The 17,632-nt window shown below is 50.1% G+C and overlaps 1 protein-coding gene across 8 annotated transcripts in view; it reads right to left on the reverse strand.

Annotated features, from left to right (window-relative positions):
* Positions 1-17,632, reverse strand: part of SYNGAP1 (synaptic Ras GTPase activating protein 1) — a 738,530-nt gene that overhangs the window by 99,722 nt on the left and 621,176 nt on the right. For all 8 annotated transcript variants that reach the window (XR_011205102.1, XR_011205103.1, XM_069241850.1 and 5 more), the window contains exon 6: positions 8,599-8,752. Coding sequence is in view for 6 of the 8 variants with exons in the window: in XM_069241850.1 (XP_069097951.1) it covers positions 8,599-8,752 (154 nt within the window). In the remaining 2 variants the exon portion in view is untranslated. The remainder of the gene's footprint in view (positions 1-8,598; positions 8,753-17,632) is intronic.

The raw sequence follows: 17,632 nt of genomic DNA on the forward strand, positions 1-17,632 counted from the left end.
CCCCCCCCCCCCCCTGTTTCTGTAGGTAGTACATGTCATATTGTTCGTGCGGACTAAGACAACCTTGTGAGAAAGGTGATGAAGAACTGCTTTCAGGGCTAAAAAGACTGCCTGAAGCTCAAGGAAGTTGATAAGCAGGGATTGATGACTGAGATCCAGAGGCCCTGTACCGTGACGTCTTGAAGGCGAGCACCCCAACACATCAGTGATGCGTCCATGGTCAGAAGGACCTGAGACAAAGGGTCCATAAAAAGGCCGCCCTTTCGACAGGTTGGTGGTGTTCCACCATTGCAGAGAGCGCTAAGTATGGTGGTCTAACAACACTAGATCCTCCAGGTGACCCTGTGACTGAGACCACTGACGAGACAGATACTGCTGTAGGAGACCCATGTGGAGTTTGGCATGTTGAACGATGGCAAGACAGGAGGCCCTATCCCTAACAGGCGCATGATAGCCCTGACTGTGTATGTACGATTCTCTTGAAACTGTGGGAGCAGAGACTGAAAACTTTGAACATGAGCTGGGTTGTGGTATGCTAACCCCAACTCTGCTTTGAGAACAGCTCCTAGATAGGGCTGTATCTGAAGAAGTTGTAGATGGGATTTGTCAAAATTGATTGTGAATCTCAATGTGTGAAGTAAGTTGACTGTCATCTGAGTGTGATGTTGGCAGTGTTGTAGGGTACTGGCTTTGATGAGCCAGCCATCTAGATAATGGAACACATGTATTTTATGTCTTCTGAGGTGTGCGGCAAACTACTGCTAAGCACTTTGTGAAGACTCTGTAAGAAGTCGTGACTCCGAAAGGCAGGGCTTTGAACTGGTAATGTGTGCCTGCCACCGCAAGACGTAGGTATTTGTCAGTGTGCAGGGTGTATGGGGATATGGAAGTAGCCGTGTTTTAGATCTAGGGCCGTCATAAAGTTGCCTTGTTGCAGAAGCAGAATAATGTCTTGAAGAGTAACCATATGAAAGTGTTCTGAGAGAATGTAGTGGTTTAAGGACTGAGGTCCAAAATAGGTCTGAGAGAGGCGCCTTTTTTGGGAATGAGAAAGTATAGTTGTTGTTAGAGGACAGGCTTGATGGCCCCTTTGAGAAGAAGAGACTGAACTGAGAAGTGTGGGATGCTCTTGGGATAGTCTGTGAAGGTGAGGGGGAATGTTTGGAAGAGTGGGTATGAGCTCCAGACAATAACCATGTTGGATAATGGAAAGGACCCATTGGTCTGTGGTGATGTTGACCCATTTTGGATGAAAATTTTGAAGTCGTCCCCTGACAAGTGTGACGTGGGCAGGGGAAGATGGAGGTAGTCACTGATTTGTAGTGGAGGTCGAGCCTCAAGTGGCGGTGCTCTTACCTCTGCCTCAGCTGTTATTGCCTCTATGGGCTCCCTTGAAGTAACCCCTAAAATATGAGGCTGAAGGCGCCTCTGAGGTTGTAAATTTGTAACCACTTCTGAATGTGGGGGGACGAAAAGTGCCCCTTTCTGAGGGGGACAGAGGAGCACCCATAGCTTTTGCGTGTGCGTATCTTTCTTCAGCTTCTCAAGGGTAGAGTCCACTTGAGGGCTGAAAAGCTGCTCCATGTCAATGGGCATATTAATCACCGCCTGCTGGACCTCTGGTTTGAACCCAGAGGATCGAAGCCACACGTGCCTCCTTATTAACACACTAGTGTTCATACCGCGTGCAACTGGGTTTGCAGTATCTAGAGCACAGCGGATGGAATCATTTGTGACTCCATCTTATGCCAGTGAGCCCAGTCGTATCTCGCTAGCAAGGCCTGTTAACTGGTGATATGTCAATGATTGGCTGCCTGGGCAGCCACCCTTTTGCCGGCAGCATCCAGCTTTTTACTCTCCCTATCTGGAGGAGGAGAGTTCCCTGTGGCCTGACTATTGACCCTTTTCAATGCAGTGGTGGCCACTATGACGTCTGAAGGGACCTGGGACGTGATATATAGCTGGTCAGTGGGAGCAGACTTATATTTCTTATTTACTCAAGGCGTTATAACCCTAGAGCGGACAGGTTCTTTAAAAAATGTGTCTGCGTGACAAAGGATGCCAGTATATCCTGGTGTGTGGTTGTAAGGGCATCAAACCGGAAGTCCTGTTCAATTGTGCCCCCATGCAGCTCAACGTTATGGAAGGCAGCTGCACGAGCTACTTCCTGTTGATAGGATGTGCTATGCTCTGGTGGGGAGGGGCATGGGGGGGGGTACAAATCTGGGTCTTTGGCCAACATGGGATGAGGGTCATATGTGTTTGATAGATCTGGGGCCTGCTGTGTCCCACCCAAACCTTCCCCAGTGTATTCCAGGGATCCCTGAGGTGTAAAATCTCCTGCAGTAGGTGTGGGAGGTGAACAAGGAGGCGTATGAGGTGGAGGTGAAGCAGGGAGTGGAGGAGATGTAGAATGTGGAGGAGATAGAGGTGGAGAAGGCTTGGTAGGTGTGAAGGAAGCCTTGTCCTTGGTAACCCTCTTTAGAGGTGGAGAAGTGCCCAAAGCCTATTGGAAGACTATTTCCCCCTTGAAAAGTACAGGGTGGAATAAATAATGTGCCCTGTACCCTCCTGGATATGGAGGCAGTGCTGTTGGGCGTCCATGGTCTCCAAAATGGGTTCCACAGGTGAAGGCCTAACTGAAGACTGGCTAGAGTCCTTCAGCTTCAAAGATCTTGTTTCTGTGGTTTTTGGCACCAAAACTTTCAGTTGGTGCAATCTGCTCTGCACTGAGGTGGAGGTGGTAGCTGTTCGGGTCGGTACCGAAGTACTCGGGGTGATTTGTGTGCAATTACAAATGAACTTAACATAATATAACATCGGGGGAGAGGCACAGGTTACACGCCAGATGTTGGCCTGTGTGGGGTAATTTCAAGTGGCACCAAGGACAGAAACAAAACAGCGTCCTTTCCATCAGCTCAGCATACTTTTCGGTGCTGCATGGTGAAGTAGGCCCGAAACGGGCAAGGTAACCCTGGGCGGCACGTGATTGGGGCCCGAACTAACGTGTGGAGATGAACACGAAGATGGGAATATGCGATCGAGAAACAATGCTGTTGATAAAGAGAAGATGGAAGGAAAGCTTTCAAACTGGAGCGAGTCGAGAAACGGAGCAAAGACACACAGGTCTGAACCCGACGGTGGAGAAAAAACAATCTAACAAAGGAGTCGATGCCCATGTGCAGTGTCACCGTGAAGGAAGAGTCACTCTATCCCGTGCCTTGAAAATGCTTCTTCAAAGAAGAACAACTTGCAACATTCCAGACCCAACACTAGGTGGCAGGAGTATGCAGAGCATATGTATCTACGGCTACACATGCCATCGAACAGAACATCCTCTTGCCAAAGGTGTCTAGCCTTTTGGAATCCCTTTCTGGTGGAGTGGTAGGGAACACACCAGGATTATTTGGGCAGATGGAGGCTTGGACCGCCAAGCTCTCTGGGGTGGGGTGCTAAAACTAGTGAGGAAACTGTGCTGCCCATGAGTAGCACAATGGCATTGGGAAACTGTCCTGTGCACAGGTGCCCCTGTGCAGGGCTCGGACCAGGCCCCATGCAGGATGTCCATAAGCTTCAGAGAGTGTCTTAGGTTTCAGGGAGCGGTAGTCCTTGCAGGTCTTGGAGTTATAACCCCACTCCAAGCTCACAGATATACCAAGAGTGTGTCTGTCACAGACATGTGCTTGTGCCAGGCAGCACCAGGTTTTAAACATGCTGGGGATATCCCTAGCACACCCTGAGGAAATATCTTCAACCAAACTCCTAAAAATGTCAGTCAAAATTGACTGGGGGGGGGTTAGCTCTCTGGATCTTCGCTAATTGACGCAGGAAGAAAAGATCTGATGTCAGCACATTTGGGTGGCACCGCACATGTCACTTCCAGCACAAACAATGCCAATGCAGAGCCAAACTACACCACCTACTGTCGCACAGGGGTACTGCTCAAGAATTTCCAGATCCAATCTGGGGATAAATCTGAAGTAAGGCAGCTAGAAGTCTCTATCAGATATATATTTTTGTTTGGAAATTGGGTGTCAGAGAAAAAAATTGTCATTAACACATCACCAAGTGTCTTGATTTATGCTGATCCTATTAACATCTTTTTTTGCATCACACATCAGAATTACAAAAAAATGCTTATATTTTGATTTCCTAACTGATATCTTTGAACAGTTCATTTACAGTCATTGGAATTCTCTGTGTTAAAAAAAACATTTACAGCCTTTCCTTTCACACTCCAGGTACTGCAGCAAGATTGTCACATAACCCACTTTAAGAAACCCTCTCACTTTGCAGTCAGAGAAAGAAAAGTAAACACAATCTCCATGTTAAAAGAATAAGCAGCAGTTTGTCTGAAAATACAGCCTGAAATGTGACCTCAGTCGTTGATCGTGCAGCAAATGTGGCAAGCTAAAAACAAAATGTCATTATATTCTTTATTAATTACTCATTCATTTTCTGAACTCCAGCATGATTATTTTGGGGGTGCTGAAACACCAATCTCCGATTTGCACACCTACTTGCAGAACCTATGCACACATCTGATGTAACAGGCGCACACATCAGAGTGAGAAATGAGCTACAGGAACTCACAACACACATCCGATGTAACAGACACAAACCTGAGACAAGAGCTATAGGAACACACAACAATAAATAAAACGTGTGGTTTTCTAAATTTGTTTAAAACAAGCATTGACAAAGCCAATAGATCTGAATTTAATGTGCAAACAACAGCACATCGTTTTTGTACCAGAACACTGACACCTGCCGCCTTCTGTACCTCGCCTGTCTGTACTGTAAGCATGGGGATTGAAAAAGGCACACACGTGAGATGTAGAAAAAGAGGTAGGTTGTACAGAGGCATGCCCCAGTGAACTGGAGAATCTAGATTAAAATCTGTTTGTTCCAGTGAAGATTTGGTGGCAGAATCAAGTAATGTCTCAAACTGCGGTGAATGGTGACCTTGCACTACTTTATTCCCCTGGATCGTTAAGGTCTGGGAAGAATGAGGTTTATCCCATACCTGGAAGGTCTGAGATTGAAGAAAGGAGAAACACCAGGCCAGTGCCTTGACCCTTGTGTTATATGTGAAACCGTGTCTCACGCCACGCCCAGGTCTAACAGAATGACAGCCATGGATCCACCTGTCGAGCACCCACCTGAGTTCTCCCAATACCGCAGGTAAAGCAGATTCTGTGCAAATGGACCGGATGCTAGTCCCACTCCGAGGCATGAAAAGGGGTTTCAACAGGAAGCAGTTGGAAGCGCCCTGCCTCACACTCCAGCATGCAGCGAGCCCCGTTGCATCGTGGTAAATGTAGTTCAAGTTCATTCTTCATTAAATAGTCTGTCATTTTTCACCTTAATAGGTGCAGCTAATGCTGTAAATTTCTGAATATCTCTGGACACGTGTTTCTGGGTTCAGCCCTTCATCAGCAGAGAGCAGCAGGCTTATCTCTGGGGTTGCTGGAAAAGGTTTTGAGCCTCAAGGTAAAAGGAACGTAATGATTAATATGTTTTTCTAACAGCTTTGAAGGGAAAGCCAACAAGGAGATAGGCTAAACGTCCTCTGGTTTCGACGCACAGCGCTGGTTTTTGAAGCAGTGCTAGTCGAGGGCACCGCAGAGGAAGAGATGGCAAGGTTGAAGAGATCCACCAGCGCTGGTTTAGGAATAGCCAAACCAGGTTGATGTTGACGAGCTGAGCAGGATCCAGCGGGAAGCCTGACTTAATCGTAGTGGCCAGAGCGGGCCGATCCGTTAGTGAGAAAGGTTGAAAGAAGAGATGTTAGAGCCAGGATGGGCAGCACACTGGTGGGAGCTGAAGAGTTGATTGCCGCCTCAGGGAAGCCTGTGTATAGCGCTCTAAATTTGTTGGAGAAGAAATGAACTAGTTCATCACATCTAGTGGGATTAACAGAGAAGCTTTGGACTATGGGTCTAAGAAAGACCATTTAATAGAGATGATCTCCTCAGTTGGATGGATGCCACTTCAATTATAGCAGCAACAAATAAAGCAGGTGGAGCCTCTATGGCTTTCTGGTGCTCCTGAATCGCTTCCCTGTAGAGTTCCTTCAGTGAAGATCCATAAGACTTTCTCCAATCCCATTCCAGCCTTTTACAGTCTTTCAGCCAGAAAGCTTGCATCAAACCACAGCCCCGTATGCTTGGGAGGTTTCAGGTGAACATCACACTTAGGAATACGTTTTTCAAGGTGAGCTTCGAGACAGCACCTTACGGCTCTGTCAGCATCCTCCACAGAGGCAGAAAGACTCTGCCTGGAGTAATCAAGCAGACTATATTCAACTTGGGCCACTGTCGCGACTCAAAGGACATGGAGGACGCAGAAGGCCAGAGGCATGAATGGAGATCCTTAAGGGTACAGCGAAGTGATCCCATCAACTAAGGGGACGAGGACAACCAATCGGTAGGGCTGGTAGTTTGGAGAAAACGGGGTCCAAAATATGACTTTCCATACGCGCAGAAGATTTAACATACAATGAAGGCTGGATAGCTTCCAAGTTCTCAATAAGGTTCAGCGCACATGGACACTGAGTATTGTCAAGATGAACATTAGTATCACCTAGAATCATGAAGTTGGCAGCTTTAAAAACATACAGGGACATGATGTCAACAGGCACCTGAGGAAAAAATCGAGAATTTATAGATAAATGCTATGCCACCACCCAGTTTTCGAATGCGGTTCAACCTTCTGGTTATGTTTCCCCTTAAGGCAGTCAATAACCATGACCTTGACTTTTTGTACCACCTATGGTGATTGGTGGGCGGCAGCGTCACTTCCAGACTCCTTCCATGGTTGTACGAGAGCACTTAGCCACCAGGTTTGAATGCCATGTAAACAGTGTGTCACTCTCTCGGTTCATAGTCGTCCTTTTTTAAACCTGTCTGCTTCTTGCCTTGATTTGCATGTTTTCTTTAATTTATTTTGTACTTGTGGTATTTTCGTTTTGGTTGGTCCCCTGAGTTTTAATATTGCTGGGGTACCAGTTGTTAGAGTTGGTCCACGTGCTTACGAAACATCTGAGATGGAGCATTGCAGTGGTATTTGTTTTCCTTGTTTCTGTTGCTTTTTTTTTCCTTTCAGAGTCCTCTCAAGAACTTTAATATTTCCCTCGGTATTGGTTGGTATTAATTTTGTAATGTTTTCCCAGTAGATGGCACTAGTGTCATCCATGTTTCCTATTAACATTTATTTTCTCTTATAAATAGCTATTTTAAAACTAGTTTGTTCTGCTCTTAATATGTATTGGTTTATTTTTCTGTGATCTTACCTGAAACCAGTGCAGTGTTACCGTCGTGAAATGCTGACTTGCCTCTGGCTTTCCCTATGAACTTCGAGCTGTTACCGTGTGCTACCACTCCCCTTTCCCTCAAATTCGTTCGTCGGTGTGGTGTTTATATAAGCCAGTAATAAGCATTGCTCCTTTGCCAATGCTTGATGGTTGACTGTATTGGCTTTGTCCATGTGGGTCAAGCACTGGCAAAGCTAATAGCGGATGCTGCTCATCTGAATATGTCATTCTGAATACTCCCAAAATGGCGCTCCTTTTGGGACCACATTTTCTACGATGACCATCTTGGAATGTTGTTTTTGTACACTTATTGTTATACCCTTCAAAACAACAGTTGCACATGCAACAAGTGGCGGCCATCTTGGGAGAGTGGAAAAACACATTTCGAGAAGGAGAAATTCTAAAAGCTTTGGCAAAGCTAGCAGAGGGTAGAGAGACTGGATGGGATGAGAGAGACGTCGACCTGCAGCAGAGCTCATTGTAGGAGGCCGAGGGAGGGAGAAAGCAATACAGACGCATTGGGGTGTGGGGAGGGAAGGCAGTAGGAAGGTGGGAGGAGAGATGAAGGAGCAGGACATGCACTCTCGGTGAGTGCTAAACCTCAAATGGCACAGAAAAGTAGAAAAAGAAAAAAATAGTCCCTTAACTGCAGTGAAAGGATACACTGAACCTATCAAAATGAGGAATAGAACCCAAATGCTGCATACATGCTAAGATTTTACAACTGGCAAGTGGAAGATTTTGAAATATATTTTCCCATTGACTAATGTCAAAGCAGAGGCATTTTCATTCAAGATACACATAAAATAAAATATTTTTGTTGCTTAAAAAATCAGGTGTCTCCCGCCTGAATTGGGTCTGTTGACGCGAATGATGCTGCAGGGGTAGGACAAACAATCACATGAGGAAAAGCCATCAAATATGAAAATGGGATTAAACGAGACAAAAAGTCCATCCAGTCATGAGAAAGGGGCAGATCCAAAGTCCACTCTAAATATATGCTAATGTTTTTGTTACAGAGTGGACTGCGATAGATGCTAATCAGAGGGCGAAAAGTGCTTTGCAGGCCTCTCAGGACGCTATACACTCGAGAATAAGGCAAACACAACAACTGGCAACCAGTGACTGTCGGTAATGGCAGGCACACACTGTATTAAATCAGTTTGCACGTGCAGAGACATAGCTTCCCACAACACTCAAGGCTTCATGTCATGCTTGCTAGGACATCCCTTTGTTGGAAATTCATAAGAGGCCGTCCTTCATCTGAAAATAGCACAACTCACCTCAAAGCAGAACTCCTGGCCGAGGATGCTGCTGTGCACTGGCTTCACAATGGAGTCCTCATCTAGATTGAGCTCCAAAGCCTCGGCCGCACTGCTCGGGCTGAGCAACGACTCGTGGGAGTGGGACTCCTTGAAGCTCTGCATCAGCCGGGCCCTTGAGAGAAAAGAGGAATGGTGAGGGGATGTGAGGCCAGAGCAGATACTTATGGAGGTTCAGAAGGACAGGCAAAGGAAGGACACATTCTACAGGGAACCACAGAGAGAAGCAAGAGAAAAACACACCTAGTGTCCATGGAGGACCACTGGACGACGCACATCTAGCACCCAATGGGACCACAGGGAGAGGCTTGAGAAAAACACACCTAGTATCCGTGGAGGAGCATCGGACGAGGCACATCTAGCACCCTATGGGACCACAGGGAGAGGCTTGAGAAAAACACACCTAGTATCCGTGGAGGACCATCAGACGAGGCAGTATTACTACACATCTAGCACCCTATGGGACCACAGGGGGAGTCAGGAGAAAAACACACCTAGCATCCGTGGAGGACCATCGGACGAGGCAGTATTACTACACATCTAGCACCCTATGGGACCACAGGTGGAGTCAGGAGAAAAACACACCTAGTGTCCATGGAGGACCACTGGACGACGCACATCTAGCACCCAATGGGACCACAGGGAGAGGCTTGAGAAAAACACACCTAGTATCTGTGGAGGACCATCAGACAAGGCAGTATTACGACACATCTAGCACCCTATGGGACCACAGGTGGAGTCGGGAGAAAAACACACCTAGCGTCCGTGGAGGACCATCGGATGAGGCAGTATTACTACACATCTAGCACCCTAGGGAACCACAGGGAGAGTCTGGAGACAAAACACACCTAGTATCCATGGAGGACCATTGGACAGGCAGTATTACAACACATCTAGCACACTATGGGACGCAGGTAGAGGCAGGAACAAAGAAACACACATCAATCCTGGGGGACAACAGGAAAAAACTGCTAGAAAGACAGACCTGCCACATCTGGAGGCCTGTGGCAGGTCCAAGAATAAAACACTCAACTCTGGATTATGAAACTAATCCAACACACTTGAGGAACATAAGTGCCCGTAACTAGAGCATGAACACACAGCATCCTTGAGGGACTAGGACTGATGAGTGGGACTTGAATGAGGGATGGCACTAGGCTTCTGCACGGCGGTTTTAGTAAGGGTGTTACACTTAACAAGTGTGTCCCAGGTCACCAAGATTTAAGAAGTTTGGAAAAGTAGTGCACAGATGTCTCACTGCACACAAAGAGAAGGCGGCAATGGAGAACTGAGGAAACTTTCAACTGACTAAACCTAGGGATGTTTGTCTGAGGCTGTGCAGAGGAGCATTTCTTTATCTGGGGCATGTTCAGGGCTTGATGCAGAGGTCTGTACAAGGACCTGGATGGGATGCTCCTTTTGTCTTTGTATTCCTGTTGAGCCATAGAAGAAGGAACAGGTTTGGGCAGACCTTTGCTCTGCAGTGGGGTTCATATCTTTGCTGAGATGGTGGCTTCTTGTTTGAGGAGAAAGCTGGCTGCTTCTCTTGCCGCTTATCCATTGCTTTGCTATATGTTGTGATACCGAGGGTCTGGTTGTATGTCAGAGTACTGCTGACAAAAATATAATCAGACATAATATCTTGTTTTCAAAACTACCATCCCGATGGGTGTAGATTTTCTATTATAAACTCCATTGGGGCAGCAATGTTTTAAACAATATTAAGGAAATGCTATTTCTGCCAGATGGTATTAAGGACATGTTATTATAGAAAGGGACCTGTGGTTGTGTAATGAGCATTCATGCTGTCAGTGATGCCGTTCAGTATGGTTTGTAAGGTCTGAGGTCTAGGAATTAACATAAGAAAGTTCTTAAAAATGGTGGCAAAGAAACCTCACATTCGTCTGGTGGAAAATCTCAGTCCAAAATAAGAAAAAAAATGAAAAAAACACTGAGTGCAGAAATAAACACAGATCTAGAGGATAAGCAGGGATGCACTAATGCATGGATTTGTGCATCCCAGAAGGAGCTGAGGGTTCATAGCTGGCAACAGTCTCAATCCCACTACGCAGGTAAGGTCTGCAGTGGTAAGGGTGAGCAGCAGAGGGTCACTGAATGATTCAGCAGCAAGTACAGTTCGGAACACTGACAATACGGTGCAGCTTGAACATTCAGTATAATGTTGAAAGGAACTATGCAATAAGAATATCTGAAACCGACAAGAATGAGAGACAACAGGCTAGAGGGAGTGGGAGAAGAGGCGAAAAAGTGATACAAGATCCAGCGTGAAGAAATACTACAAGGGTCAATAAAGTTCCTTATGTAATAATATGGATATTTACAAAGCATCTCAGCCGCCTCCTGGCTTGAAGGTGTGAGGCCAGCACACATTCTCTTTGGTTACAGGTTAGGAGGTGGACAGACGGGTAGAGTGCAATGTAGGTACACAGGGGAGCAAGGAAGTGAATGCACTATAGGAGTCCAGGGGATTGACTGTACTATCTGTAGGTGTGTGAAATGTAAGGAGCTGTAAGAAAAAGAAGCTGTACTGACTATGCCCGGCACATCACACTTACCATGATGTCAGGGCCTGATTGAAGTGAAACAGAAAGAAAAAGAGAAACAAATCACAGAAATTATACAGGAACAAATCAAAATGAGAAACTCTTTACATACACCAAAGAAAGGGGACTGAACACCCAAGCATGAGTTCCCTTTTTTTCAGACACAGGGAATGAATTAGTCCAGACAAGGCGCAGGGGAGGTTTCAAGTGACATTATGAGTGTCACTACCAGCAGGTATGTGACAGGTTAGGTGTCCCTACAAGGGAAGCCGACAGCTTTGCAGGCTAGTTACAATATATATACGGAGGCAGTATTACCAGGCATCACTCCAGAGGAAGCGGGTGCAGTGCAGGCTGAGTTTCAATAAAGAGAGAGCTGCGCGCACTGAAGGGTGAGTTTCAATATAGAGGGAGCTGGCAAAACCAGGTATCACTACATTGGGTGCTGGGCACTCCCAGGCATCACTACATTGGGAACTGGGCATTACCAGGCATCACTACAGAGACAGCGGGGCACAGTGCAAGCTAGTTTCACTATAGAGGGAGCTAGGCAATAACAGGTGTCACTCCAGAGGAAGCAGGGCACAGTGCAGGCTAGATTTCACTATAGAGAAGCTGGGCACTATTGCAGGCTAGGTTTCACTACAGAGGCAGCTGGGCACAGCACTGCCAGGTGTTACTAAGAGAGAGCAGGGCATAGAGCAGGCTAGGTTTCAAAATTGAGGGACCTGGGCACTGCCAGGTACCATTACAGAGGGAGCTAGGCACAGCACAGCCTAGGTTTCGCGATAGAGGGAGCTGACCACTGCTAGGTATCACTATAGCGCCTTGAGACCCTCATGGGTGAGTAGTTGCGCTTTATAAAAACTGATTGATTGATTGACAGAAGGAGTGGGGCACAGTGCAGGTTAAGTTGCACAATAGAGTGAGCTGGGCACTGCCAAATGTATCTACAGAGGGAGCTGGGCACAGTGCAGACTACATTTTACAATAGAGGACCTGGGAACTACCAGGCGTCACAACAGAGTAAGCCTGGCACAGTGCAGGCTAAGATTCATCACAGAAGGAGCAGGGCACTGCCGGTGCCATTACAGAGGGAGCTGGGCAGAGTGCAGGCTAGGTTTCACCACAAAGAGAGCTGGGCACAGACCAGTTGTTAGTAGAGAGGGAACTGGGCACAAGGCACAGCCTGTAGCACTAGAGAATATGCTGCACATTAACAGGTGTCACTGCAAAGGAAGCCATTCAGAGGACAGAGCAGGTGTCACTGTAGAGGGAAGTGGGAACAGGAAAGACCATGTGTCACTACAGAGGAAGCGAGGTGAATAAGTGACTACAGAGGGAGTGGGCACTCTTGCGGGTCACTACAGAGGAAGCTAGCACCATGCAGGCTCGGTGTCACTATAAAAGCAGCTGGGCAGACCACACACTACAGAGGAGGCTGGGCACAGTGCTCAGAGGCGGTACCACACAGTAACCAGAGAAAGACCAGGTGTGACTACTAAGAGCTACTGAAGGGGCAGAGGAGGTGCCACTACAAAGGGAGCAGAGTACTACCAAGAGCCAAGTGTCACTACAGAGCGAATCGGGCACTACAAGGTGGCACTGCAGAAGAAATTGGGCACTGCCAGGTGTCCCTACAGAAGGAGGAGGGTACTACCAAGATTCACTCCAGAAAAAGCTGAGCACAGGGCACTACCAGGTGTACAGAGGGAGCCGGGCACAGTGCAGGCTCAGGTTAGGTTTCACGATAGAGGAAGCAGGGCACAGGGCACTGCCAGGTGTACAGAGGGAGCCGGACACAGTGCAGACTCAGGTTAGGTTTCACGATAGAGGAAGCAGGGCACAGGGCACTGCCAGGTGTACAGAGGGAGCCGGGCACAGTGCAGGCTCAGGTTAGGTTTCACAATAGAGAGCACAGGCCACATGGCACTGCCAGGTGTCACTACAGAGGGAGCTGTGCACAGTGCAGGTGGAGGTTAGGTTTCACGATAAAAGGAGAAGGGGACAGGGCACTGCCAGGTGTCGCTACAGAGGGAGCTGGGCACAGGGCAGGATGGGGTTAGGTTTCACGATAAAAGAAGAAGGGCACAGGCCACTGCCAGGTGTCGCTACAGAGGGAGCAGGGCACAGTGCAGGCTGAGGTTAGGTTTCATGAAAGAAGGAGCAGAGGGCACTACCACACGTACAGAGGGAGCTGGGCACAGTGCAGGCAGAGGTTAGGTTTCACAATAAAAGGAGAAGGGCACAGGGCACTGCCAGGTGTTGCTACAGAGGGAGCTGGGCACAGGGCAGGCGGAGGTTAGGTTTCACAATAGAAGAAGCAGAGGGCACTTCCACGCGTACAGAAGGAGCTGGGCACAGTGCAGGTGGAGGTTAGGTTTCACAACAGACGGAGCAGGGCACAGGGCACTGCCAGGTGTCGCTACAGAGGGAGCTGGGCACAGGGCAGGCTGGGGTTAGGTTTCACAATAGAAGAAGCAAAGGGCACTTCCACGCGTACAGAGGGAGCTGGGCACAGTGCAGGCGGAGGTTAGGTTTTACGACAGACGGAGCAAGGCACAGGGCACTGCCAGGTGTCGCTACAGAGGAAGCTGGGCACAGGGCAGGCTGGGGTTAGGTTTCATGATGGAAAGAGCAGAGGGCACTACCACGCGTACAGAGGGAGCTGGGCACAGTGCAGGCTGAGGTTAAGTTTCATGATAGAGGGAGAAGGGCACAGGGCACTGCCAGGTGTCGCTACAGAGGGAGCTGTCCACCGTGCAGGCGGAGGTTAGGTTTCACGACAGACGGAACAGGGCACAGGGCACTGCCAGGTGTCGCTACAGAGGGAGCTGGGCACAGGGCAGGCTGGGGTTAGGTTTCACAAAAGAAGAAGAAGAGGGCACTACCACGCGTACAGAGGGAGCTGGGCACAGTGTAGGCGGAGGTTAGTTTCACGATAGACGGAGCAGGGCACAGGGCACTACCAGGTGTCGCTACAGAGAGAGCTGGGCACAGGGCAGGCTGGGGTTAGGTTTCACAATAGAAGAAGCAGAGGGCACTACCACGCGTACAGAGGGAGCTGGGCACAGTGTAGGCGGAGGTTAGGTGTCACGATAGACGGAGCAGGGCACAGGGCACTGGCAGGTGTCGCTACAGAGGGAGCTGGGCACAGGGCAGGCTGGGGTTAGGTTTCACAATAGAAGAAGAAGAGGGCACTTCAACGCGTACAGAGGGAGCTGGGCACAGGGCAGGCGGAGGTCAGGTTTCACGATAGACGGAGCAGGACACAGGGCACTGCCAGGTGTCGCTACAGAGGGAGTTGGGCACAGGGCAGGCTGGGGTTAGGTTTCACAATAGAAGAAGCAGAGGGCACTTCCACGTGTGCAGAGGGAGCTGAGCACAGTGCAGGCGGAGGTTAGGTTTCACGACAGACGGAGTAGGGCACAGGGCACTGCCAGGTGTCGCTACAGAGGGAGCTGGGCACAGGGCAGGCTGGGGTTAGGTTTCATGATAGAAGGAGCAGAGGGCACTACCACGCGTACAGAGGGAGCTGGGCACAGTGCAGGCTGAGGTTAAGTTTCATGATAGAGGGAGAAGGGCACAGGGCACTGCCTGGTGTCGCTACAGAGGGAGCTGGGCACAGTGCAGGCGGAGGTTAGGTTTCACGACAGACGGAGCAGGGCACAGGGCACTGCCAGGTGTCGCTACAGAGGGAGCTGGGCACAGGGCAGGCTGGGGTTAGGTTTCAAAATAGAAGAAGAGGGCACTACCATGCGTACAGAGGGAGCTGGGCACAGTGTAGGCGGAGGTTAGGTTTCACGATAGACAGAGCAGGGCACAGGGCACTACCAGGTGTCGCTACAGAGGGAGCTGTGCACAGGGCAGGCTGGGGTTAGGTTTCACAATAGAAGAAGCAGAGGGCACTTCCACGCGTACAGAGGGAGCTGGGCACAGTGCAGGCGGAGGTTAGGTTTCACGATAGACGGAGCAGGGCACAGGGCACTGCCAGGTGTCGTTACAGAGGGAGCTGGGCACAGGGCAGGCTGGGGTTAGGTTTCACAATAGAAGAAGCAGAGGGCACTTCCACGCGTACAGAGGGAGCTGGGCACAGTGCAGGCGGAGGTTAGGTTTCACGACAGACGGAGCAAGGCACAGGGCATTGCCAGGTGTCGCTACAGAGGAAGTTGGGCACAGGGCAGGCTGGGGTTAGGTTTCATGATAGAAAGAGCAGAGGGCACTACCACGCGTACAGAGGGAGCTGGGCACAGTGCAGGCTGAGGTTAAGTTTCATGATAGAGGGAGAAGGGCACAGGGCACTGCCAGGTGTCGCTACAGAGGGAGCTGGGCACAGGGCAGGCTGGGGTTAGGTTTCACGACAGACGGAGCAAGGCACAGGGCACTGCCAGGTGTCGCTACAGAGGAAGCTGGGCACAGGGCAGTCTGGGGTTAGGTTTCATGATGGAAAGAGCAGAGGGCACTACCACGCGTACAGAGGGAGCTGGGCACAGTGCAGGCTGAGGTTAAGTTTCATGATAGAGGGAGAAGGGCACAGGGCACTGCCAGGTGTCGCTACAGAGGAAGCTGTCCACAGTGCAGGCGGAGGTTAGGTTTCACGACAGACGGAACAGGGCACAGGGCACTGCCAGGTGTCGCTACAGCGGGAGCTGGGCACAGGGCAGGCTGGGGTTAGGTTTCACAAAAGAAGAAGAAGAGGGCACTACCACGCGTACAGAGGGAGCTGGGCACAGCGTAGGCGGAGGTTAGTTTCACGATAGACGGAGCAGGGCACAGGGCACTACCAGGTGTGGCTACAGAGAGAGCTGGGCACAGGGCAGGCTGGGGTTAGGTTTCACAATAGAAGAAGCAGAGGGCACTACCACGTTTACAGAGGGAGCTGGGCACAGTGTAGGCGGAGGTTAGGTGTCACGATAGACGGAGCAGGGCACAGGGCACTGCCAGGTGTCGCTACAGAGGGAGCTGGGCACAGGGCAGGCTGGGGTTAGGTTTCACAATAGAAGAAGAAGAGGGCACTTGAACGCGTACAGAGGGAGCTGGTCACAGGGCAGGCGGAGGTTAGGTTTCACGAGAGACGGAGCAGGACACAGGGCACTGCCAGGTGTCACTACAGAGGGAGCTGGGCACAGGGCAGGCTGGGGTTAGGTTTCACAATAGAAGAAGCAGAGGGCACTACCACGCGTACAGAGGGAGCTGGGCACAGTGTAGGCAGAGGTTAGGTTTCACGATAGACGGAGCAGGGCACAGGGCACTGCCAGGTGTCATTACAGAGGGAGCTGGGCACAGGGCAGGCTGGGGTTAGGTTTCACAATAGAAGAAGCAGAGGGCACTCCCACGCGTACAGAGGGAGCAGGGCACAGTGCAGGCGGAGGTTAGGTTTCACGACAGACGGAGCAGGGCACAGAGCACTGCCAGGTGTCGCTACAGAGGGAGCTGGGCACAGGGCAGGCTGGGGTTAGGTTTCACAATAGAAGAAGCAGAGGGCACTACCACGCGTACAGAGGGAGCTGGGCACAGTGTAGGCAGAGGTTAGGTTTCACGATAGACGGAGCAGGGCACAGGGCACTGCCAGGTGTCGTTACAGAGGGAGCTGGGCACAGGGCAGGCTGGGGTTAGGTTTCACAATAGAAGAAGAAGAGGGCACTTCAACGCGTACAGAGGGAGCTGGGCACAGGGCAGGCGGAGGTTAGGTTTCACGAGAGACGGAGCAAGACACAGGGCACTGCCAGGTGTCACTACAGAGGGAGCTGGGCACAGGGCAGGCTGGGGTTGGGTTTCATGATAGAAGGAGCAGAGGGCACTACCACACGTACAGAGGGAGCTGAGCACAGTGCAGGCAGAGGTTAGGTTTTACGATAAAAGGAGAAGGGCACAGGGCACTGCCAGGTGTTGCTACAGAGGGAGCTGGGCACAGGGCAGGCGAAGGTTAGGTTTCACAATAGAAGAAGCAGAGGGCACTTCCACACGTACAGAGGGAGCTGGGCACAGTGCAGACGGAGGTTAGGTTTCACGACAGACGGATCAAGGCACAGGGCACTGCCAGGTGTCGCTACAGAGGAAGCTGGGCACAGGGCAGGCTGGGGTTAGGTTTCATGATAGAAAGAGCAGAGGGCACTACCACGCGTACAGAGGGAGCTGGGCACAGTGCAGGCTGAGGTTAAGTTTTATGATAGAGGGAGAAGGGCACAGGGCACTGCCAGGTGTCGCTACAGAGGGAGCTGTCCACAGTGCAGGCGGAGGTTAGGTTTCACGACAGACGGAACAGGGCACAGGGCACTGCCAGGTGTCGCTACAGAGGGAGCTGGGCACAGGGCAGGCTGGGGTTAGGTTTCACAAAAGAAGAAGAAGAGGGCACTACCACGCGTACAGAGGGAGCTGGGCACAGTGTAGGCGGAGGTTAGTTTCACGATAGACGGAGCAGGGCACTGGGC

Source organism: Pleurodeles waltl, chromosome 6 (genome assembly GCF_031143425.1).
Source record: "Pleurodeles waltl isolate 20211129_DDA chromosome 6, aPleWal1.hap1.20221129, whole genome shotgun sequence".
In the NCBI taxonomy this organism is placed as follows: domain Eukaryota; kingdom Metazoa; phylum Chordata; class Amphibia; order Caudata; family Salamandridae; genus Pleurodeles; species Pleurodeles waltl.